This window comes from Oculina patagonica, chromosome 4, assembly GCF_052425735.1.
Source record: "Oculina patagonica isolate OP01 chromosome 4, crgOcupat, whole genome shotgun sequence".
NCBI classification, from domain to species: Eukaryota; Metazoa; Cnidaria; class Anthozoa; order Scleractinia; family Oculinidae; genus Oculina; species Oculina patagonica.
The window spans coordinates 59872214-59896393 of record NC_135761.1 but is presented as its reverse complement, the minus strand read 5'-3'; the positions used below and the strand labels follow the sequence as shown (position 1 = coordinate 59896393).

At 38.5% G+C, this 24180-nt stretch overlaps 2 protein-coding genes across 4 annotated transcripts; both read left to right on the top strand.

The window, feature by feature from the left end:
• The first annotated feature begins 4012 nt into the window (after positions 1-4012).
• Positions 4013-8259, top strand: LOC144648915 (contactin-associated protein-like 2). Its single transcript, XM_078508362.1, has 3 exons — positions 4013-4436; positions 4534-4651; positions 6247-8259. Exons 1-3 carry the CDS (start codon positions 4320-4322, stop codon positions 6858-6860), a joined length of 849 nt encoding a protein of 282 aa, XP_078364488.1. The 5' UTR covers positions 4013-4319; the 3' UTR covers positions 6861-8259.
• Positions 8260-12564: 4305 nt separating this feature from the next.
• On the top strand, positions 12565-23837 carry LOC144647750 (uncharacterized). Of its 3 annotated transcripts, none has more exons than XM_078507431.1 (5): positions 12565-12692; positions 13253-13611; positions 16437-16557; positions 17923-18549; positions 19196-23837. In XM_078507431.1, exons 2-5 carry the CDS (start codon positions 13255-13257, stop codon positions 19816-19818), a joined length of 1728 nt encoding a protein of 575 aa, XP_078363557.1. In that variant the 5' UTR covers positions 12565-12692; positions 13253-13254; the 3' UTR covers positions 19819-23837. The 3 variants fall into 3 exon arrangements, with proteins under 3 accessions (XP_078363557.1, XP_078363556.1, XP_078363555.1); XM_078507430.1 differs by lacking the exon at positions 12565-12692 and adding an exon at positions 12768-13018; XM_078507429.1 differs by lacking the exon at positions 12565-12692 and having other exon boundaries at positions 13118-13611.
• The last annotated feature ends 343 nt before the right edge of the window (positions 23838-24180 follow it).

Genomic DNA, 24180 nt, shown 5'->3' with positions numbered 1-24180 from the left:
TGCAGCATACGCGTGTACTGGAAAACAAGACGACCTACTTATTCGCGTCGCATTTCTGGTTATGCGTATGGACAATGGAGTATCCGATTAAGCAATGGCGAAGCGTGGCGAACTAATTAGGCAGTATTGTTCTCTGCATTATTGTTTCCTCTGTATGTCCTTTATTAATAACTCCAAAGGAGAGACTGATTGATGACCTATTGCATTCTCTTGGCAAAAACAACCACAAGCAACAAGAGCGAATGTTAAAATTTATTCATATTTCTGCGAGGAATAAAATTTTTTCGAAATAATCGACACCTTAAAATTTGAATAAGATTAAATTTAGATAAACATTTGAGAATAGAAATGAGCGACAGAAATACACAACGTTTCGATGTCATCATGACATCACTTTCAAGTGACAAGAAAAATAAGGGTTCAACAGTGTTATAGCGGAGCTCCCGCGTGCACCAAAGGCGCGCGCAAGCGGAGCAACCATACCCATAGAAAATTTAGAGAACCATGCTTTTGGTTTTCCATGGTCATCTTGGCTAGCGGCATGGTTCGCGGGCGCGTACGAAGTACGTGCGTCGTGCAACATGTTGGCCATAGTTTGATGGTAGAAAGAGTGGAGCAAGACGGCCGTATAAAGGCGGCCGTATAAAATTTAAAGGGGTTTGACAAGAAAAGCAAGAAGCAAAGAAACAAAATGTGGCTGACAATTACGTGTAGAAAGTAATCGACCGCCAAAAAAGTGGACATTGAAAGCCATAATCGATCGATGACTTTCGTGTCTATCTGTAGAGCTGGCGTCGTACATGAAGGAGCATTCGAAAGCTAAATCGGGTTTCACATAAGCTTCATCAACAATGGATCTATTTATCTTATTCTGCAATGCATACCTACGGAGCAATATAATAAACAAACCATTTTACTGCTACCGGGTTAAAAAAAGAAAAAATGAAAAAAAGTGACCCCTCTGGAATTTGAACTCACGACCTCCCGCGCCGCGTACTGGCACCTTCTCGATTGACCTAATCCGAAAAGTTCAGGCACGTGATGCAAGACGAATATATCCTATATATGTAATAGATACTGTGGGGACTACTAAACTACTGCGATACTATATTTCGTGCTTATGCGAGTATTTCATACACATTATGCAAATGAGCTTACTTACTCGCATAAGCACGAAATGTTCGAAGTCGCTGTGGCAAAGGAAGATAAAAAGTGCAAGGTATTTTTATATTTCTATGCTTCCTAACATCTGTTTAGGAGGATTCTTTTGCATGTTTTCAAAAAGCGAACTAAGGGTTGCTGATATTTAAATTTTCACGGACCCGTAAATCAAAATATATCAAAATTAACATGCGTTTCCAACCTTTAAAGGACCACTTAACTTAGGAATAATAATAATAATTTGGTGCGTTTGGTTGTTTTTGAGCGGCGAGATCGTCAACTTATGAAATTTCTCGTTCTGGCCAAGCTCAAAATTAGGCCTTTTGTAGCCTTCACTGTGGAGAGCTCTGAAAAATATATTTTAACGTATTTCCAAAAACTAAAGTCATTGCATTTACTTACAACCTAAGATAGTTCACTGGGCAAAGTTTGAGGAAAAACTTATTCTGCGTCCATCGAAGGTAAGACAACTTGGATCTTCTTTTGCTTAGAATGACTTTAGTTAAAAGGATTTATACGATAGACGCAAAAACAGAAAGTGACTAAGTTGGGGTCGTGAAAATTACATTTACCCAAACTGTGACTAAGATGGGGTCTATAAGTGGCCATAGAAAATGACTATAATGGGGTAGGGGTTCTGAGAGGCCAGACAAAAAAAACCAACAAAAAGTGACCCAAGTACCCCCCCCCCCTCCCCCCCCCCGGGATGCGGTTGGAGGTGTGATGTTTCATTGGCATATTTGTTTTAAACAAATAGTTTCGCGCGGATAGAATCCGATTGCGCGTTCAGGCTAGGTTTCTTCTTTCTAATAAACAGCATTTCGTAAATCAAGCAGTCCAGTTTTCCGCTGCATTATCAGTAATTTTTCCGTCCTAAAAACGTTGTATTTCTGTCGCTCATTTTTATTCTCAAATGTTTACCTTAAAATGTTCCGGCAAATGACTTAGCGAGCGTATAGTTGCATGCAATTCGCTGCGCTGCGAAAATTCGTGAACCTGTTCTTTTGCGTCACATTCCTGGTCACACATGGAGGGTATGCGATGAATCGGTAGCGTTTCTATTAATCGCATTCAAGTCGGTACATTTCAACCCTGTGGTTGCAAATTCACACATAGCCGTGGTCAAAAATTGCGTCTTCGTATTCTGAATAATACTGCGTAATATTTTCTAGGGTCAAATTTGCTTCAGATTTCTTTCAAACAAATTGTACGGTTATTTTTCTTAAACAAACAAAAGAAAAAATTGCACAGCCCTAAAACTTCTTCAGCAATCGATACTAGCAGTTTTTTATTTATTCATCGACGTGATCGATTATTGGTTTATCGATTGACTACACCTAGTTTAATATTCAAAGAGAATATTATCGTAGTTTAACACACTGGCTAAGCAATAGACATAATCGGCTTTTTAAAGATTTGAAACTCCCTTGAATTCATTTTTTAGTATCTAAATGACGCAGCCATTCACAATTACACTATTTGGCTTGTATCGAGCAAGCGCCTGCAAAAACATTTTTAAATGTTCGATAAGAGGATTCGATAAGAGGAACTGTTCTTTACTTCCGTCCAAAGTGCGCCTTTTTTGTTTGTAATTTAGTAAATGGCATCCAATGCATGTTTTGAATAAGCGTCAGGCCTGTTGTCGCTATTTTTTATTGCTAAAATGTTTAAAAAACGATTTTCCCAAACTATGGTGGCTGGCTACAGTGATGGGCTATAAGCACTCTTTATCAGTTGATGCTACAATCAAGGTATCAAGCAAATGCCTAATGACGTTGTTATCATTTTTATGACACAAAAGATTACCATAGCAACAGTATAACCTTGTAAATACACCCGTTTTTGGCTTTTGCTGCTAATAATTCAAAAACGAATTAGGTGACTCCTATTTTTTATTATTTAATTTTGATCAGCAAGACAAAGTGCGAGATTTGGCAAAGTTTAAACAAAATCTGTACATGTGGCTCAGAGCAACCTTAAATTTACATAAATTGCAGGTTGCTCTGAACTCCACGTCCAGATTTTTTTAAATGTGTGCAGAAAATTGCATATTATCGTAACAATTTAATAATAAAAAATGTGGGTCACCGGACTCGTTCTTGAGTTATGGACACTTGAAGGTACAATTAAGGGTGTTTTTAACAGGTTATACCGTTGCTATAGTAACTTGTAAGGACAAGAAAATAATCACAATTTGTTCACCAATGATACCATTAATACCATTATTGTTGCGTCAACTGAAAGAGAGTACTTGTATTGATCCGTCAAAGTTGAGGTGCTTTAAACGGGAGGAAACTAGTTTGAGCCACATTAATTCTTGAGCGGTACATTTTATCTACAAAATTTGCCGGCACCGATCTGGGTTACCAGACAGAATGCTTCCGTTTTTCATTAACTTTTTTACGCATATCTTATAAGCTTTCGAGCTTTATTAAAAAGCATACCCAAGTTGTTTTAATCTTCAAACATGTCAAGGGGGTATTTTATGTAATTAAACAAAATGCATAATAGAGAATTTTGTTTTAATTAGCATTTTTTCCGGCTTTTTTGCATTATACTAGAACACCGTTTTATTTGTTCCAAAACGTTTCTTTCTCATCAGTTTTTAGCATCAAAGAAACCCCTTATATTATCTAATAAGAAAACGCAAAAAGGAAATCAGTCTATCATGCCGTTTGTATACTTTTTAGATGAATAAATATTTCTGCAGATATTGCAAAATTTCTTATTGCGTCAAACGATATATTAGATGAATATCAAGAACACAAATTCCCATATATGAAGGAAACCAATAAACCTTGTCATCTATCAAAAGCAAACAAACATCGAAAAAACCAGCATATTTAATAAGAAACTGCTCTAAATTAATTAAATTTGGCTTCTATGTGTCGCTTAAAACCGAACAACTGGCTGTTGGCAGCCGCTGCAACATGGCGTTTCTAGATTTTGTTTTACTCTTTTTTGCCCAGTTAACGACTGTTTTTGCTACGGGAAAAAGTGCTCTGTATCGAAATCCAGCAGGCAGCATTTCTTTTGGTAATTTCAAGCGAAATCCTTTTCACTACCTATGAGAAAAGAAAATAACATCGTCCATAGTGGCAGATCAGTCAGTCTGTGCTTTCCATTGTGTTGGTGAACCAAAGTGTTATTCGTTTAACATGGCGGCGTATCCGGACTCGAAAGGTATTTTGCTGTGTGAGTTGTTGGCCACTGACAAGTACAGAGCAACTAAAAAGTTTCACGCCAATGCTACCTTCCATCATTACAGTCCTTGGGTAAGACACAATTCATAGATATAGTTTGAGTCATTTGTAGTCTTACTCTAATTACAAAACAGTGTTTATTGCTTATCTTTTTGTGCGTTATTTTCAGTCTTCATGTGAAAGCGATCCTTGCAAGAACGGTGCTACCTGTGTTCCTGAATATGAATTGAACTCCTATCGCTGTCACTGTAAGCTGGGATTCTGTGGAACTCACTGCGAACTCGGAGGTATTTAACAGCTTTAATTCTTTTTTTTTAATCAACAGCGATGGCCGTTGTTTTTTTTAATTAGCCTACCTGAGCATAATTTTGTGTAGACAAAACAAGTTTCTTCACTCACTGTAGGTTTGTTTTTTTTTTTTTTAAGTTCTTCTTGGTCTCTTTAATCTTTTCAAAGCGGCTTAAAATGACAGTGCTCGCTATGGATAAATGAATTCGCAAAAAGTATATGCCAAGAGGGATACTTAATTTTACAGTTCGCAGTTGACTCTCAGTTGTTAAGTTCGTTTTAAAAAGAATTACGTCACATTATTCCTCGCGAAGCGAGGCCGAAGGCCGAGCGTAGCGGGGTGTATAATTTTGTCCCTCAAAGGGCTCAGGCGGGATAATATCTCGTGTGGAGTTTACGGTCATATATATATATTTGTGAGCTTGGTGTGTGGCGGAAATGACGTCACACGGCCGCCGCGCGCTGGTGGCCTAATGGTAAGGCGTCGAACTTGAAATCAGATCTTCGGGACTGAGGGCGGGGGTTCGAATCCGGCTAGGGTTTTTTTTTATATTATTATTATTTTTTTTTTGTGGGTTCGAATCCTGAGCCTTTCATTTTTATCGTTTTTCTTTTCGGATTAAAATAACACTGATTTCCACATAATACTCCCTCAACGCCTATTCAGGCTATACTGCTGGTGTTGAAAACTGTTCATTGTTGTATGAAAATTTGCCATTTCGTTCTTAACCCATTGTTGCTGATGTAAAGGCTGATCGGGATTCCTCCATCCATTGGAAAGATAATCATCTCTGTTTAGTTCCTGTTGCTGTAATTGTTGTTGTTGTCTACGCGTGGCACTATTTTCTCGAGCAGACTGTAATCGAATATTTCTCTCCTTCTCCGATTGTAATTGTAAGCGCGCTGCATCACTTTCCCTTCTTAATTGTAATCTATCCTGTAGCTGTTCAGTTGATTCTACTGTATAATTTTGTCTCAGTAATTGTAATCTCTGTATTCTTGTGTCTTCAGCTTCTGTTTGTATTCTATCCGCGGCATTTTGTCGAAGTCTCTGTAATCGTGCAGTTCGTTGTTGTTCAGTTTCTGTTTGTATTCTGTCCGCGGTATTTTGTCGAAGTCTCTGTAATCGTGCAGTTCGTTGTTGTTCAGATTCTGTTTGTATTCTGTCTGCTGTATTTTGTCGAGGTCTCTGTAATCGTGCAGTTCGTTGTTGTTCAGTTTCTGTTTGTATTCTGTCTGCGGTATTTTGTCGAAGTCTCTGTAATCGTGCAGTTCGTTGTTGTTCACTTTCTGTTTGTATTCTGTCTGCTGTATTTTGTCCGTTACTAGGCAACAATAACCCAGAGCTTCGCGAGGCCCTGCGAGTCACGTATTACTAGTATATAATTATAACATAATAAATGGATCGATACTGGACTTGACTTGCATGAGTAGATGGGTACCTTCTGGGCGTAAGATTGTTCCTTTGAATTTCTTTTCTTTATTAAACAACAGGTGATACTGAAAACACAAAATATGTTTCGGCTTTGTTGCCATTGCTTTCAAAGTTCGATTATTATTATCATTATTTTATTTTGCTTTGTTTGCCTCTCAGGAAACAAAACCTGCAGTGAAATAAAATTTTGCATTCCCAAAGCTCCAAGTGGTTCTTACGTCATCGACCCTGATGGAGAAGGAGGTGTGACACCTTTCACTGTTAACTGTGACATGACTGACAAGAACAACGTTGGCGTGACAGTCATCAGTCACGACAGTGAAGACAAGACGCTGGTGAATGGGTTTCACGAGCGAGGCAGTTACTCGCGTAACGTGACTTACACAGAGGCAGATCGCCTTCAGCTGGAACGTCTGACAGCTTCATCTGCTTACTGTGAGCAGTATATCAAGTATGAATGTCTTCACACAGTTCTCCTTTACAACGGTGACATGTATGGCTGGTGGGTGTCACGTGACGGAGAGAAGATGACGTATTGGGGCGGAGTGGATTCGACACCATACAAGTGCGCATGCGGTTTAACCAACACCTGCGCAAAATCCAGTTACGGATGCAACTGCGACATAAATGACAGTACATGGCGAGAGGACAGCGGCTTCCTCACAGACAAGTCCAAGCTTCCCGTGATGCAGTTAAGGTTTGGAGATACCAGTAGCTCTTCAGAAAAAGGATATCACACGCTTGGGAAATTCAAGTGTTATGGGATCATCTGAGACTCTGTCACAAACTGGCGATTGGTTTTTGTATAACCGTCGAGGTTGCCGGTTGTTAAGAAAATATGTTTGCCTTAGATATACCTCACTTGTATAAAGAACTAAATGTTTCACGTGCTAACATGTGTCAAAACTTGTATTTAAAGTCGAAACCACTGGCCACTTAAACACGTTTTCAAATTAATTCACTTTGAAGATCGTAAGAATATTCCAAGTTTGAGTAACCAACCAGCGCGCATCAAAAGTACTATCCACTGTTTTAGTATAAACTAATTATTTCTTTTGTTTAAGTTTTATGCATGAACATTTGCAATTGCTTTAGTTTGAAGCTGAGTTCATGATCCCAATATTATATATTTGCATTTATCACATTTTTAAACTAATTCAATCTGTAATATTCTTTAATTAAGACGCCATAAGTCACAGAGTGGTTTACAAAAATTTCCTCTATTAAGATTAAAGAAATGTAAAAAATCTAGGAAAAAAATAAAATTTAAAATGTTAATTTAAGAACTAAAACTATATACACATTAATAGGTAAGAACAAACAAAAAAGGACACAAAATTAGAAACTATGCACTATACTTACTACATTTAAACTATCAATAAAAATTCGGCTTTGGATAGGCCACTCCTTAGTGATGTTTTAGGTGTTCCATATAGCTGCCGCAAATTTTAGAGTGGTCCAATGTCCCTATCTTCTATAAGCCGACGATTTCCAGATATCTAAATTGCCAAAGTGAAATGTTTTTCTATTAAAATAAAACCATCACTGGAGCTCAAAGATATTCTGTTATTTAAATCAGCGAGTATATCTGCTGTCTCTTTCATATAACAGCCAGGAAAATGAAATGAAATGAAATGAAAAGCTCACTTTCCGTTTTTTCATTTAAAATAGCAACATAATTTTAAGGCAATAGTTCAGTTTACAGTTGCCTTTCAAGTAACCTGGCCTTGAATGGTAGCGAGGCTGGAGGTGACCTTGCATTGAAAAAAACCTCCCTGCTTTATCCTGTAAATGCAAACTAGTAAGCATCAGAACAACATGATTTACACAACAAAAGCATCAAGGTCTGTATCAAAACAAAGTCACCTCCAGCCTCACTTCCATTCAAAGGCCAGGTCACTGAGCAGACAACTATAAAATGGTCAGACGGATCAAATTGTTATAAGATACTGAAGATATTCGCAATCACGTGAATTGTCGTGGTCGGCCAAGGGCTGTCGGTATTACAGTCATGATTTTGTTTTGAAACCAGTGAAGCTCATGGTTTAGTATATGGATATCAAGTTAAAAGTTTAAACTCCCTTTCTTTAATCCTAGATTTATAGCAATTGTACTCTACTGTGGTAGTATATTGCTAAACCACATTTCTTTACTTATTATGGTAACCATATTTATGCATTCCTATCAGGAAAGTAGGTTCAAAATGTGAATACATTATAAAGGTCTGCATACTGAATAAATGCTGAAAAATCCACCGCTTTGTCCTAATTTATTAAACCTTGTTTGAATGTCTTGTTTTAATTATTAGCAAAACAGGCCGCCATAATCTTCTTGGTTTATGGCGATTCCGCTTCTCCAAGACTTGGGAAGTCCAGGATTAACTTTCTTGCACAGTGAAACAGGGACCGCGGAGACCATTTTGAAGTGGTAGGGCTAAAAATTCATAGCGGAGCTCCGCGCTCGCCTAAGCTGCGCACGAGCGGAGCAAGCAAATGGTTATCCATCGAACCGAGAAATTTTGGGGATCGCCGCCAACCCCGTTCGCAAGCACGGATTAGGCCTATGGACAAGGAGGATTCCCGCCCGTCGCTAAAAAAAAAGTCACAGCTGCTTTTCAAAGAAGTAAACATTCCTTGGCATCCCAGTGAATTTGATCTTAAACAGTAAGAAACCTTGCTTTACGGACGCCGGTTACTACGGACACCCGCTTATACATTTTTTCTTACATCAGTAACCCGCTTAATACGGACAACGGACACTTTTCTGTGGTAAAGACGGTGTGCTTATTTTACCCTGTTAATAATGAAAACATCGCTACAAGTTAATGGGTTTCAAGATTAGTAATACAGTAGCAAAACCGTACCCAGTCGCAATTTGCGTGTTTTGGAGGCGAGAGAAGATTGGATATTACGGTGGGCAGAGGCGCGCGGGGTTTCATGGTCAATCCTTGTATCCAATCTTCTCTCGCCCCCAAACTTGTAAATAGCGACTGGGTACGAGTTCAATACCTAGCATAATAACGTGTACTGTCTTGCTTTTGACTGTCTTTCTCTTGTGTTTGACCGGCGTGTGCACCTTCCTGCGAGACATTTGACTCATTGAATGTGTGAAGATTTCTTCAAAAACAAAATATTTGCTTCCAACTATTCCTCTCTGAAAAATCCTGGTTCCGCTCTGTCAAAATTTTTATAGTTTTCACATCCCTGAGTAGATTTTTAGCGAGACCAAGAGAATATTCTCTCGGCGAGACAAAACTGTTCCTCGGCGAAGCACTTTGCTTTTACCTTTAACACAGCTGAACCCGTAATTTCGAACCGTCTGGGGAAACAAAAAATAGTTCGAAATAGCCGATGGTAAATGACTGAAGGGCAAATCCAACATGTCCAACGGAAATGGGTTTTAGCACGAAATAACTGGGAATTCGAAATAACCGAGTTCGAAAAAGCGGGGTCTAACTGTATTTAAGCAATTCAATTTTCGGATAGTAGCTAACATTCTTTAAATGCACTAGTCTTCTTTCGCAATTGCTTAAATTCAAAATTACTATGATGTTGCCTTTTGAAGCGGTTATCCTATCAAAAAAAAAACTAATGGAGGCATTTAATTTTTGGAGTTGCTAAAAGTAAAATGTATAAATTTCCTTTATAGGTAATGATGCATTAATTATTAAATATGTTTATGGCAAGGATGAACATCCGCTGTAGTAAATGGCTTGAGTTACGCGTGCGTAGTATAATTTTGCCACTTGAAATAAATTATTGACGCCTTCTTTCTTAAGAAAGTTACGTGTTTTTGTCGTTTGTGAATATTGGTTGAATTACTCACAAACCCACGCTAGTTCTTACTTCTCGGAAGAATATAAGGGTAACTCATCCATGAAGAAAAGAACCTGCCGTAGATTCTTATATTGTCGGGAAACATTGGCGCAAGAAGTTAATAGTCTGTTGCCTAGCAACTAAGGTGATGACAACCGCAAGGTGGGTGACTTCTTAGGTTTTCATTCGTTCGTTCTATCGGTGAAGGTTTCGTACATGGAATAATTGTCATAACTAGGCCATTGGTAGCAGTTTTCGCTGCTTATTTTATGGGACTATTGTATTATCTGGCAAATTATTCTATTCCACAGACAAGAACGAAGTATTAAGATTAATTCTTGAACATTAATTAAACAATTACTGTTATTCGTGTCTAACTATTTATTCAAGGGAGCCAATTTCTTTTGCTTTTAATAAACAGGTATTGCAACATTGGTAAAAAGCATTCATGGAATATATAATTAGAAATATAACTTAAAAACGAGGCAAATTAAATTTTTCCTCATCAAAGGGCGGTCCTCCTACTTTCAAATGACTTATTTTCGAATAGACGACGATATCTGAAAGGCATTCCATTTTCTTTCACTGCATGATCCGAGTTTTCTTATCTAGCGCCTATTTTTTTACTTCTACCTTATAAAGCGGCTATCTGTACCGAATTAATGGTGGCAGTTTAGTTTTATTTTAAATGAATTAAGTTGGAGATGACTTCGTGTTTTTAATTATTTAAATATGTTTATGGCAAGGATGAACATCCGCTGTAGTTAATGGCTTGGTTTACGTGCATTGAATAATGTTGCAATTTGAAAGAAATTGTTGACGCCTTCTTTAAGATAGTTAGAGGTTTTTGGCGTTTGGGAATATTGGCTAAATTACTCGCAAACCATCGCTAGTTCTTGCTTCTCGGGAAAAAGGGAAACCCGCCATAGATTCTGATATTGGCGGGAAACTTTGACGCAAGAAGTGACAACCGCAAGATCGGTGACTTCTTAGGATTTCATTCGCCCGTAATATTGGTGAAGGTTTCGAACATGGAATCATTGTCATTACTAGGCCATTGGTAGCACTTTTCTATGCTAACTTTACAGGACTATTTTATTATCTGGCAAACTATTCTATTACACAGGCAAGAAAGAAATATTAAGGTTAATTTTCATACATTTTTAAATTAAGAAATTACCGTTATTCGTGTTAAGCTCTTTATTCAAAAGTGCCAATTGTTTTGCTTTTAACAAACAGGTATTGCAACATTGGTAAAAAACATTCATGGAATATATAGGCAAAACTATTTCTCGTTGAAGGTCGGTGCTCATACCAGAAGATCATTAATCTTCGAAAAGTCGACGATTTTTGAAAGGCATTACGTTTTTCTTCATTGTATGATTCTAGTTCTCTAATCCAACGCCTATAATTTTTACTTCTACCTAAAGGGGTTCACTGTGCCAAAAAAATAATGGCGGCAGTTTAGTTTTGCTAATGGATTGAGTTGGAGTTGAACTGCGCTTCAATTATTAATATGTTTATGGCAAGGTGGAACACCCACGTTGTTAATGGCTTGGTTAATTCACGTGCGTGGAATAATTTTGCCGCTGGAAATAAATTATTGACGCCTATTTCTCTGAATTCGTTAGAGGTTTGGCGTTTGTGGATGTTGGTTTCGTTACTGCCCGACCACCACTAAAAATATAAATCCTAATTCTCGAAATAATAAAACAGTAATTTTTCCAAGAAAGGAAAAACTTCCTATAGATCCTAACACTGGCGCGAAACTTTGGCACAGGAAGCGAATAAGTCTGTTGCCTAGCAACTCAGTGTCTTTCGTTAAAATTATTAAAACGAGGAAGCTCTGAACTTTGTACACAGAGCAGGAGTTTCTCAGATATTTTAATTTGTTCTCAACCAATTAAAGCTCAGTTTGGTACACAAGTTTCTCCAGAGTTTTGAAAAGGCAGTTAATGTTTTTTTCTCTAAATGTCTCGACCAATTTAAAATGACGTGACTAGTTTAGGAACACAGAGCAGGAGTTTTTTTCAAGCACTTTGACTTCGTTGTTTTAAATTTTCCACCCAAGTTAATGAGACTTTGAACTAAGTACACAGAGCAGTAGTTTCTCGGGTATTTTAAATTGTTCTGAGCTAATTAAATTGACGTGACTAGCCATCTAAGCACGCAGAGCGGGAGTTTCTCAAGTATTTTTAAATGGCACCTAATGGTTTTTCTAAATGTCTCAACCAATTAAAAATGACGTCATTTACTTAGGTATACAAGGCAGGAGGTTTTTCAGGCAATTTCATTTCGCAGTTAAAACGGCATTTAACTTTTTTTTGACCAATTAAAAACGACGCGACTCTGAATAAAGTACACAGAGCAGAAGTTTCTCATGCATTTTAAAAAGCCATTAAAATTAAAGCAAAAATATTTTTTGACAGATAAAAAAAAACAACGTACTCACTTAAGTACATAGGAGCGGGCGTTTCTCGGACATTTCATTAGTAAAGTGAAAATTGTTTTAATTCCTGACCGATGAGAACTTTGCGATTGACAAAATTAGTTCTCAACTGATCACGAATTCTCGATCGCCTATAAATATTGTTCTCTATCAATTTCTCGATCTCGACGATTCATTATTTTGGGACTGCTGCCCGCTGTTTCCTGCATCGATCTTCAAGTTTTCAAAGGTGGGTTTTCATGTCGCTCAGCTGGAATGACATCTGGGTATAAATTAGAGCGGCAACATTCCCGCTCTTGCTGGGAGAAATAGACTATATATTAACTGCAAATCCTCTTTATGTAAGTTTTTTCCTTTTATTTTTTTTATGAGGTTTTGATCAGCCTCAACTATAACTAATAAGATCTATCACCTTGTATCATTTATTGTGGAATACTTCTGGGTAGGACAAGCAACGAAAGCCAGTTTGGCTGATTGTATCTATCCAGGTTATGGACTTTCTGCCTGTGAACCCTGCGGGACCTAAAACAAGCCCTGCATGCTGATGATGAAGGAGATTTCGGCCGTATTAGTTGTGATCGTAGTGTAGTTTCCGACTTGAAAACAGCGCGTACGCCTTGTTGTTCTAGGCAGCGGCGAAGTTGCTCGGAAAGACCTTTGACATAAGGTAGAACGGCAGTAGATTTAAACTCAGCCACGGGTTCAGCACTGGTGTTCGGTTTTCTAGTCTTGGTGATCTTCTGCAAGAAAGAAAAAATTGATTCATTGCTTTTATTCATTGCTCGTTAAATTATCTGTGGCGTCTGCTTCTATATGTGGCAGTAATTTGTGTCCACTAAGGGAACAATTCTGCTTCTTTCTGTCAGTTTCCATATTGAAATCGTCCATTTCATGTTTGCAGACATGATGGCTTTTATCGTGTTCATATTCATTGGCGTTTTACACGTCTCTAAAATTACTGGGTCTTCTCAGCCCGGCGCCCTTATTTACCGTCATCAGAGACTCCAGGCTAACGATGGAAACTTCAAACCCGAGCTTTACCATTACTTACGGGCGACAACAATAACGTCTTCTTTTGTCGTGGATACATTTGACTGTGTCTTCGCGTGTATGGGCGAAACGAAGTGTTATTCGTTTAACATGGCAGCATTCCCTGACGCGAGCGGTCTTTATCTGTGTGAGTTGTTAGCTACTGATAAGTACAGAGCCTCGGAAAGTGATCTTCAAGAAAACAGCACCTTCCATCATTTCAGCCCATTGGTAAGTTTAAAAAGTAAACTCCAACAAATACTTTCTTGCCTCTGTGCAATTTTAGGAAAGGAAGGCGACTACAATAACATCAACAATTTAGTGCGTTATTTTCATAAAAATAGGCATTAAGATGTATAAAATGGAATCACAAATAAATAAAGATACTGTTTTCATTTGGAAAACAAAGTTTCATTCCTAAGGGCCATTGCATGAAAAATAAAAGCAGTAGTTGATCGACATCCAGAATGAATCATTACACATTACGACAATAAAATAGTTTAATTCTGTAATAAACCGTTATATTTCTAATATATACTTGCTAACATTTGGTAAAATATTTCTTGGAATTAGTGCTTTGAATAGATGTATTTGCACTGTGGAATAATTACTTTCATTTTATTAATGGCGTTAACGGCTTTAAAACAAGTTCCCATCAAAATGAGCATAATTAGAGAGATTAAGCATCGCGTTTGTTTTTTCCTCGAGCGTCAAAAACCAGCTTTTGCCTTTTTTTAGTTTTGTCGCCTATACCTTAATGTGGGTTGTTTCGTATATTCAGTTTATTTTTTAGAAAATGTAAACAAAATCAGCAGCTCCTTGTCGTTTGCCATTTGCCGTTGACATGAAGTTTTTTTTTTTAATCTTCTTCTTCTTTTTTCTTTCCTCTTTTACACCACAATTGTAGACACGACCGCTGATGCTGGCCAGATATATAATGTCACCAGAAATATCATTTATGTAGAGGCAGCCTCACAGTTAGTGTTTAAATTATGTCCTGGGAACAAAACTTGAAAGGCAACGTCTAGCTATTTACTTTAATAAATAATTAAGGAGGCTCGTTGCAGTTTATTTTTGCCTCCTGGTGGTAGTTTTGATAAAAAAAAAATCGTTCGGTAGCTAATTTACGATTTTGGCAAACTGTGAAATTTAAAACAAAAATATTTGAGAGCGTTTTAAAGGAAAACAACAATTTTTTATTTTGCTGATCACGTTTGCAAAAAAAAAAAATTGTTAGCCTTAGGGTACTTTGTAAATATCCGTTAAAGGTGAATTTGGTGCTTTGCAGGAGCCCATAAATGTTAATTTCGAGGTGTCTTATCGCAGTTATTGAAAATTAAATATATTTCGTGATCGTAGCCGTTCACAGAGCACCTTTTATGTTATGAAATATTAATCACTATCAAAGTCCTTTTAACAAAAGAGAGGTAGTTGCTGAGTACCCTAAGGCTTACAGCTTTTTTTTCTTCAAACGTGATCGGCAACAAAATAACGGTTATGCGATATATTGTAATGAAAATTGAGAGTAAAAGTAACTATCTGAATTTCGGCTGTCATTTACCTTCTGAGTAGGAAGACTTTCTGTTTTTGTTCTTTTCATTTCCGCCTTGATGCACGCGTAGTAAACATTTATTCAAACTCCCGCGTTTGGCCAAGATGTTATGCAAAATGGTTAAAATATGCAATGAAAAAGTTCTCTTCGTTAACGTGCATATGTCGACAACTATGCCGTGGGATATTGGAAAACCTTTCTCACTATATATTCACATGTATGTGTAGTTAATTATACATTTATAAACATATGAAAAAAATGAATACAAAGAGCCTGACTAGATTAAGAGAAAATGAGGCTTTATATGTTACCATATAGTATAGTTCGACAAGGATCGAAGATTGGGTTCCGAGCAAATTTTTACCTTCAAACCTACCACCCAGACGATAAAAAAATAGATCGAGCCTAAAAAGTATATATAAATATACGTAAAAATAAATAAATAAATAAATAAAAATATCATAGAGACCACAGACTATAAATATGGCCGAATTGGGTTTCCGCTGTCTAAGACCGTGTTCACACATAGTGCCCGAACACTGGTACCTGGGCACCGGCAAGAAATAGCACCATGTTCACACACAGAAAACCAAAGTACCCAAGTAACATAAATTGCCCGTGCCCTTATTATAGCGTGGGCACATGGAAAAATAGTATGTTCACATTAGTTCCCAGCGAGAATCGTACTCGGGCACCGTGCCCAGGCATCAAGTGTGAACACGGCCTAATTATCTTATAATATGACACTAATGTGTAGGATGAAAATTCAATGTTATCCTAACAAATTTGAAGTATTTGTCAACGGATAAGATAATAACAAAAGGAAGGTTAATTTACTTCTTAAAATCATATTATGATTCCGCAGAGTTTATTGAGCTTGATTCCGTTAGAATTTGAATATGAAGGTGGTTGGCAGTCATCGCTTGCATGGAACGAGACGGGTTGCTTGACACATTTATTTTTTACCCTGATTTCTCTAAAAAATCGAAACTACAAACAGTGACTTTTATTAAGGTCATTACCCTGAAATAGAACTGAACAAAGATTTTCAAACAAAATTCGCCAACTGATTTATTACTTTAAGGGAACTTAAATTTTGAAATAAAAAACTGGGGTCAACTCATTCGTTTAAGAGCCGGAAGACCTTGTATATTCCATATAATTCCTTTAAAATTCCTCTGCGAGTACTAGCAAAGTACACGTTTTTAGCGATTATTTATTTTTCAAACACAATAATTGATCTGTTTTCATTTTACAGAACGAGTTTGATCGCTACACCCAAAATATAAGAACAAATCGATAGGTCACCAGCTGCTGACTCGTTTACGAGAAAGCGACAATTTACTTCTCTCGCGGACTAAGCCGCATAGAAAAAAGCCGCCATTTTGTTTATGTGCGCGCGCTAATTACGCGCAAAATTTTGCGCAATAAGGATGCGCAATGCAATAAAGGGCAATGACCTTAAATCTGCTTTACCTATTCACGATTCATTTTTCTTTCACAGTTTCCATGCAAGAAAAACAACCCCTGCCAGAATAATGGCGCCTGTGTTCCTAACTTTGAACAACATGATTATAACTGTGACTGTCAGCCAGGATTTGCTGGCAATTTTTGTCAACGTACCGGTAAGCAAAATTTTAACACTTTTTACGACTGAATTTTTACGCCTAAATTTTTAATTCAGGAGTATAGTGGGTAGCCCAATGGCACTCGCACAGTTGGTTGGTTGGTTGGTTGGTCCATCAGCTGTAAATATTTTTTGCTACTCCGCTGACCAGCAGATATACTTGTAGAAAGAGTGTAGCAAGGTGGCCGTATAAAGGCAGCTGTATAAAGGCGTTTTCAGGGGTTTACAAGAAAAAACAGAAGCGAAGAAACAAAATATGGCTGACAATTACGTGTAAAGCTAGCTAGCGCCGTACATGAAGGAGCATTCGAATACTAAATCAGTTTTCACATAAGCTTCATCAACGATGGATCTATCTAGAAACCAGACCCGTTGGCTAAAATCGAGTGCGTGGCTGCTTGTTCGCAAGAAAAAGAAAAACTTTTCAGATGTAACAGCACAAGTACATTTGTACCTGAATCAGTCTATATGCACAGGGAACCCAAACGCTGTATTAGTTATTCATAATCTTAAAATAAAAATGTTCTTATTTTCCTGCGTTCCTGTGTTTTTTACCGGTTTGGGGGGCGATTTGAATCAGAGCGAAAGCGTTTTACATTGCGAGTTTTAAACGGTAATCGATCTGTCGCAATTTTAATACAACACGCCTCAAGTTTCAATTGTTATTAACTCAAGTTACTAACACCATTAACCATTAACTCTCCTCGCGGGGAGTTTCGTGTTTCAATTTAATGGTGGGAGTTAATAGTTAATAATAACAGTTAAAGTAAAACTTGAGACATAATTGAGGCGCGTCGTATTGACATTGCGACAGATCGATAACCGTTTAAAACTCGCAACATAAACCACCTTCGCTCTGATTCAAATCGCCCCCAAAACCGGTTAAAAAAAGCACAGGAACGCAGGTAAATAAGGACATTTTTATTTTAAGATTTTGAATAACTAATGCAGCGTTTGGGTTCCCTGTGCTATATGTTCTGATATATTTATTTACAGCTTACATGTAAATTATTCTGCAATGATACCTACGTTATCAAATGCGATATAATAACAAAAAAAAAACCATTTTAGTACTAATGGTTAAAAAAAGAAACAAAAAACTGTCTCCTCTGGGATTTCAACTCGCAACCTTGCGCTTTCTATCCAGATACCTCAACGAGTGTGCTAATCAGACATCAAAAAATGAAAAAAAAAAAAATAATAATAAACTACTAACATTCAAATTTGGCCCAAAGACAGAAATAAATTATTAGTAAGTTTGTATTCAACTTGTAAATAACTCTTGTAAATGTCGCACAGGGTAATTTTTTTGGGCGACATATTTCTACAATATATTTGATATCCGATTGTGTAATTCTATTAGGAAAAACCTGCAGTGACATAAAATCTCACAGCTCACAGACCGTCAGTGCTGATTACGTCATCGATCCTGATGGAGAAGGAGGCAATGAGCCGTTTTCTGTGTACTGTGACATGACGGTCAAGAATGGAGTTGGCGTGACAGTTGTCAGTCACGACAGTGAGGCACGAACGCTGGTTGATGGATTTGAGGGCCAGGGTACTTACTCTCGTGACGTTCACTACACTGGGGCTGGCGTGACTAGCGTGGCACAACTGGCTGTACTGACGATTGTTTCCGCCAGCTGCGAGCAGTTTATCAAGTACGAATGCTTGAACAATCCTATTCTTTACAATGGCAACAAATATGGCTGGTGGGTGTCACGCAATATGGTGGATATGAACTATTGGGGAGGAGCCACACCAGCTGATACCTACAAATGCGCATGCGGGTTGACAAATTCATGCGCAGATCCCAGCCGCGGATGCAACTGCGACATAAAGGATAGCGTGTGGCGAGAGGACAGCGGTCTTCTCACTGAAAAATCTGACCTTCCCGTGATGCAGTTGAGATTTGGAGATACTGGAGACTCTAGCGAAGCAGGTTACCACACACTCGGGAAATTCAAGTGTTATGGAAGCTTAATACCAGGTATTTAAATTTGGCCCAACCTCGTCAAGAACATTGTTTTTGTTTCTAAAGGAAGCTTCTGTGTTCTATAGTAATCAGTTTAGATACTTTCTTCATACATCAAATTAAAGAAATGTTGACTTTGTGAAAAGCATAAACCATGAACAATAGACTGAATGGGATTTTAAGAAGACGGCATTGTTAAGCTCATTAATATTTTATTTATTTGTAATCAAGATATTTTCTTTCTTTAAGAGCATTTTAAGCACTATTTGTGGAACCTGTATTATTAAATTGTTCATTCTGCTTATTTCCGTATCTTCCAGTTATCGACAGTTAACATTTGGGTCGCATCGTTTATGGTTTATGCTTTTTATGCCTCAAGGTTTCTTCCAATGAGGTTCACAAACACACACAGAAAAATATATACACGTCAATAAAGGGGCTGGAATGCTTTTTAACTAAAATAAACAATTCCCGTTTTGATCGGGAAAAATAATTCTGACCAGGTTCTTGAGGTCAGTTGCAACCTAGCAAAATAGAAGTAAATAGTAAGTTAGTTGTTAAAAAATCTTGTAAATAATTCTTACAAATGACACTCGGGGTAATTTTTTGGGCGACATTTTTCAGCAATATATTTGACATCCAATTGTGTAACTTTACATAGGAAAAACCTGCAGTGACATAAAATCTCAAAGCTCACAAGCTATTAGTGGCAATTACGTCATTGATCCTGATGGAGAAGGAGGCTATGAGCCGTTTACTGTGTACTGTGACATGACCGACAAGAATGGAGTTGGCGTGACAATTGTCAGTCACGACAGTGAGGCGAAAACGCTGGTTGACGGATACGAGGCAAAGGGTTCTTACTCACGTGACGTTCACTACATTGCAGGTGGCTTGACCACTGTTTCACAACTGGCTGGTCTGACGATTGTTTCCGCCAGCTGCGAGCAGTTTATCAAGTACGAATGCGTGAACAGCATTCTTCTCATCAATGGTGCCAAAAATGGCTGGTGGGTGTCACGCAATATGGTGGCTATGAACTATTGGGGAGGAGCCACACCAGCTGATACCTACAAATGCGCATGCGGGTTAACAAATTCATGCGCAGATCCAAGCGACGGATGCAACTGCGACATAAATGATAGCGTGTGGCGAGAGGACAGCGGTCTTCTCACTGAAAAATCTGACCTTCCCGTGTTGCAGTTGCGATTTGGAGATACCGGACACTCTAGTGAAGCAGGTTACCATACACTTGGAAAACTCAAGTGTTATGGAAGTGCGTGAAGGCATAGATGCACGCTAGTGGAAAAGAAAATATAACCATTCGTTAATTTCGATTTTTTTTATGGGTCGCCAGCCGAAATCGTAGAAAATCTGTTTGTAGTGACAACTCCTCGGCTTTTTACTTTTACTCAGTCCTCTTGTATTACTAAAAGATTCGAATAGATTTTCTGCCCAACATCTGCCTTTTTTTGGTTTTTGTTTGTCAAAAGAGGAGTAGGTGTGGTGCAGTGATTAGAGCGCTTGCCACCCACCAATGTGGCCTGGATTTGATTTCCGGACCCGGCGTTATGTGGGTTGAGGTAGTTGTTGGTTCTCGCCCAGTTGTTCTTCCTCCACAAAAGCCAAACACTTCTCAATTCTTATTCGAGTGGATGGAGAGCAAATCTGTGGAAATGCCAGTTCAAATTCCCATTCATAAATTGATTGATTCTCTTTTCAAGGGCAACACGAGCGTGATCGTATTCCTATCTGGAATTTTCTATAGGCACGTTTGTTAACAAAAAATTTCACAGGCGGGCACTATCCATCCGGGTATTTTTCTGGCATTGGCACTACTTTAACAATAGAATGTTTCTGTCGAGGAACTATCGGCTGATAGTTGCCCCGCGGAAATTTGATGTTCTTAAAACAAATATTATCCCGAGAGGCGAAGCTTCGAGGGCAAATATGCTAGTTTTAAGAACATCAGATTCCCAAGGGGGCAACTATCAGACCGATAGTTCCGAGACAGAAACACTCTATTTTCTTTATTGTTCACCACTAAATTTTCTTCCGAGCGCACCTACAAAAACAAGCATCGTGAATTATTTTTACTTTTGAGGATAAAAAACTCAATTGAAAACCGAAATTTAACAAATGAAACAAACCAGACAAGAAACCCACTAAATGCAGTGAATTTGGTTGGTTTTGTTTTGTCTGCAGGCTGCTTGTTTACAAAAAACAGTCACGGGCGGGCACTATCGATCTGGGCATTTTTCTCGGGAGGGCACTATGGGCTGTTAGCATAACCACACTGACCTACTATTGGTAATCGCGCAATCTGATTGGCTACACAGGTGCCTACTATTGATCCGTAGAAGGCTCTCGGAGCGCGCGCTTAGTTTTCGCTTAATTTTATCAATCAAAACCTTCAATAAATCAATTCTAGCGATATTCTGAGTTTAATAGATCGGTCAGTGGGTTATGCTAACACAATTAGATGGCTCGCTCTCGGTTTCTACCGGCTTTTGATAGTTGACTCGGGGCTTCGCCCCTCGCCAACTATGAGCCGGTAGAAACCTCAAGCTCGCCGTCTAATTGTTAAATAGTGCCCTCCGGCGGACGGGCACTATCGCGTCACGTGTTCAATTTAAACAAATCAGAATCGGAAAAAAAAAATAGTGGTGAACTATAAGGGCTGATAGTGCCCTCCGGCGGACGGGCACTGTCGCGTCACGTGTTCAATTTAAACCAATCGGATTCGGAGAAAATTTAGTGGTGAACTATAAGGGCTGATAGTGCCCTCCGCGGAAGAACACTATCGCGTCACGTGATCAATTCAAACCAACCAGAGTCGAAGAAAATTTAGTGGTGAACTGTAACAGCTGTTAGCATAACCACACTGACCAACTATTGGTAATCGCGCAATCTGATTGGCTACACAGGTGCCTACTATTGATCCGTAGAAGGCTCTCGGAGCGCGCGCTTAGTCTTCGCTGAATTTTATCAATCAAAACATTCAATAAATCAACTCTAGATATATTTTGTGTTTAATAGGTCGGTCAGTGGGTTATGCTAACACAATTAGACGGCTCGCTCTCGGTTTCTACCGGCTTTTGATTACAAAACTATCAGCCGGTAGAAACCTCGAGCTTGCCGTCTAATTGTTAAATAGAAACCTCGAGCTTGCCGTCTAATTGTTAATTAGTCTGCAGTGAAGAGAAGAAAGACGTCATTAATGTGTCAATGGCATTTAGCTATAAAAAAGTAATTGGGGACACTATTTATGGAGAAGTGGCTGGAGATTCTCAACAAAATGGCCTCGTAAACTTCCGGCAGTCTCGATCTCTAAAGTTGAGGAAGAAGATTTGGAGATATTGCTGTAAAATTTAATTTTTCGAGTAGACATAAATCAGGACATTCACCGATACGTGACTTTAAAAACTCGAAAATGTCGAATAAACTACGAGCTCGTGCACACCTCTGAAGGTTTCAAATGATACTTCAGTCTCGTCTGCGCGCGATTTCGCTCAATCGGCAAGTTAGAAAAATAGTTGGAAATCGTTATTTGAAAGAAATTCAATTATAAATTTATGAAAACAATTGGAATATTCGCTCAGTCAGATTATATGTGGTGATTGTTGATTCGGCCTACAATCACTTTAATTGTAAAACGTTTGACTGTATAGAAAAGTCAACAGTGGGAGAACCAATAAGATTCGCGGATTTCTAATAGAACAAGCTGAGTGTTATAGCAAACGGGATTGCCTGGCGCTGTATTATTGTAGATTTTAAGGCTACGTTTACACGGGACCGGTCCGGAACCGTTCCGAACCGAACCGGACCTGTTTACATGGAACCATTTGGAACCGATCCAGGTGTTTACACGGGACCGTTCTGGAACAAGGTGAATTATAGAAACAAAAAATAAGACATGGAAAATGTAATAAAGTTGCTTTGAGTCAGAGTTTGATGCAGGTTTGTTATAATTATAAACATGCATATCTTTTTAAAATAAGTGGATTTTTTGGAGCGAATTTATATGGAATATTAATTTATCTAGAATGGTTCTGAAAATAATTCCCACCCACCCAACCCTCTTTGGTTTTCTTCTAGCAAAGTACTTGTAGACATTTAGGCAATGTTAAAATTCTACACACAAATACTGCCATGTAGAGGGTTGTCCTTTATTATGATTGTGATTATTTTTATTTTAACACATTAGCCAGAGCCAATATACTAAAGCAGAAAGCATCAAGTTTCAGTAAAACTAAATGGACTTAAGCAGCATCTGCTTATAGAGACCTTGGTTTTATATTGTTGCCATTTTGTATGCTTACTCAGGTTTAGAGCTTATGGACTGAAGCAGCATGTCTGCTTATAGAGACATTGGTTTTATATTGTTACCATTTTGTATGCAAACTCAGGCTTAGAGCTTATGGACTGAAGCAGCATGTCTGCTTATAGAGACATTGGTTTTATATTGTTACCATTTTGTATGCTAACTCAGGCTTAGAGCTTATGGACTGAAGCAGCATGTCTGCTTATTAAGATGTTACAATTGTTAACATTTTGTATGCAACTCAAGCTAACAGCTGTTGGCCTTGAGCAATATCTCTTCTTTTCGAGACATTGATATAACTTTAACATCAAGTATCAAGCTGGCACATACTAATTCAACCATTCTGTTATTCGTTTACTGACTTTTATTTATGATCTTCTTCGATAGGTTTAGAACATCTTACCTAAGTGTTGTTTTTTGTTAAAGTAAATAAACCACGGGAAGGGGTGAAGTGCTCCATACAATTCGCCCTTTTGCCCCATAGCCTCACAGGGTCAGCTTTCCCTGTAGAGTGGGCCCCCAGTGCTGCTGTTGTTGGCTGTTGTGTTTGTTCCCAAGGGTCCTGGAGATTAGGACCCCAGTTTCTTGGGAACCAGGGAATGTGGTTGCGTTTGTTCCCAAGGGTCTTAGGACCCCAGTTGCTTGGGAACCAGGGAATGTGGTTGTGTTTGTTCCCAAGGGTCTTAGGACCCCAGTTGCTTGGGAACCAGAAATGTGGTTGTGTTTGTTCCCAAGGGTCTTTGGACCCCAGTTGCTTGGGAACCAGGGAGTGTTGTTGTGTTTGTTCCCAAGGGTCTTAGGACCCCAGTTGCTTGGGAACCAGGGAATGTTGTTGTGCTTGTTCCCAACCTCTCGTTGCCAACCAACTTACCTGTAATACTCTGCATGATTCCTATTGGCAACTCGAGCACTTCACCCCTTACCCCTTTTCTCCCACTGAACTTGTTGTCTTGTTTTCATGTCATGGGTTGGGAGCATTAACTGTCCTTTAATTCCCGGCGAGATAACCACCATAATAATAAGAAAATTAAATAAAAGATAAATAAATATAGTCAAGGGGATTTTACAGTTGCATCTTCCCCAAAGTGGCTCTTCTTGATAATCAAGTTGCGATGAGTCAAGTCGCACATGTACCGCTCGCGATTTTTGTACACACATATACGGTGGGGGTTTTGGCACAAATCGAGACAACTCGCTCGGCTCGCCCGGGCTCGCGTCGCTCCTTGTCTCGATTAGTGTCCAAAACCCCCACCGTATATGTGTGTACAAAAATCGCGAGCGGCACCCACAATCTCTGCGGCTTTAGCGCTCAAAAAATCAAG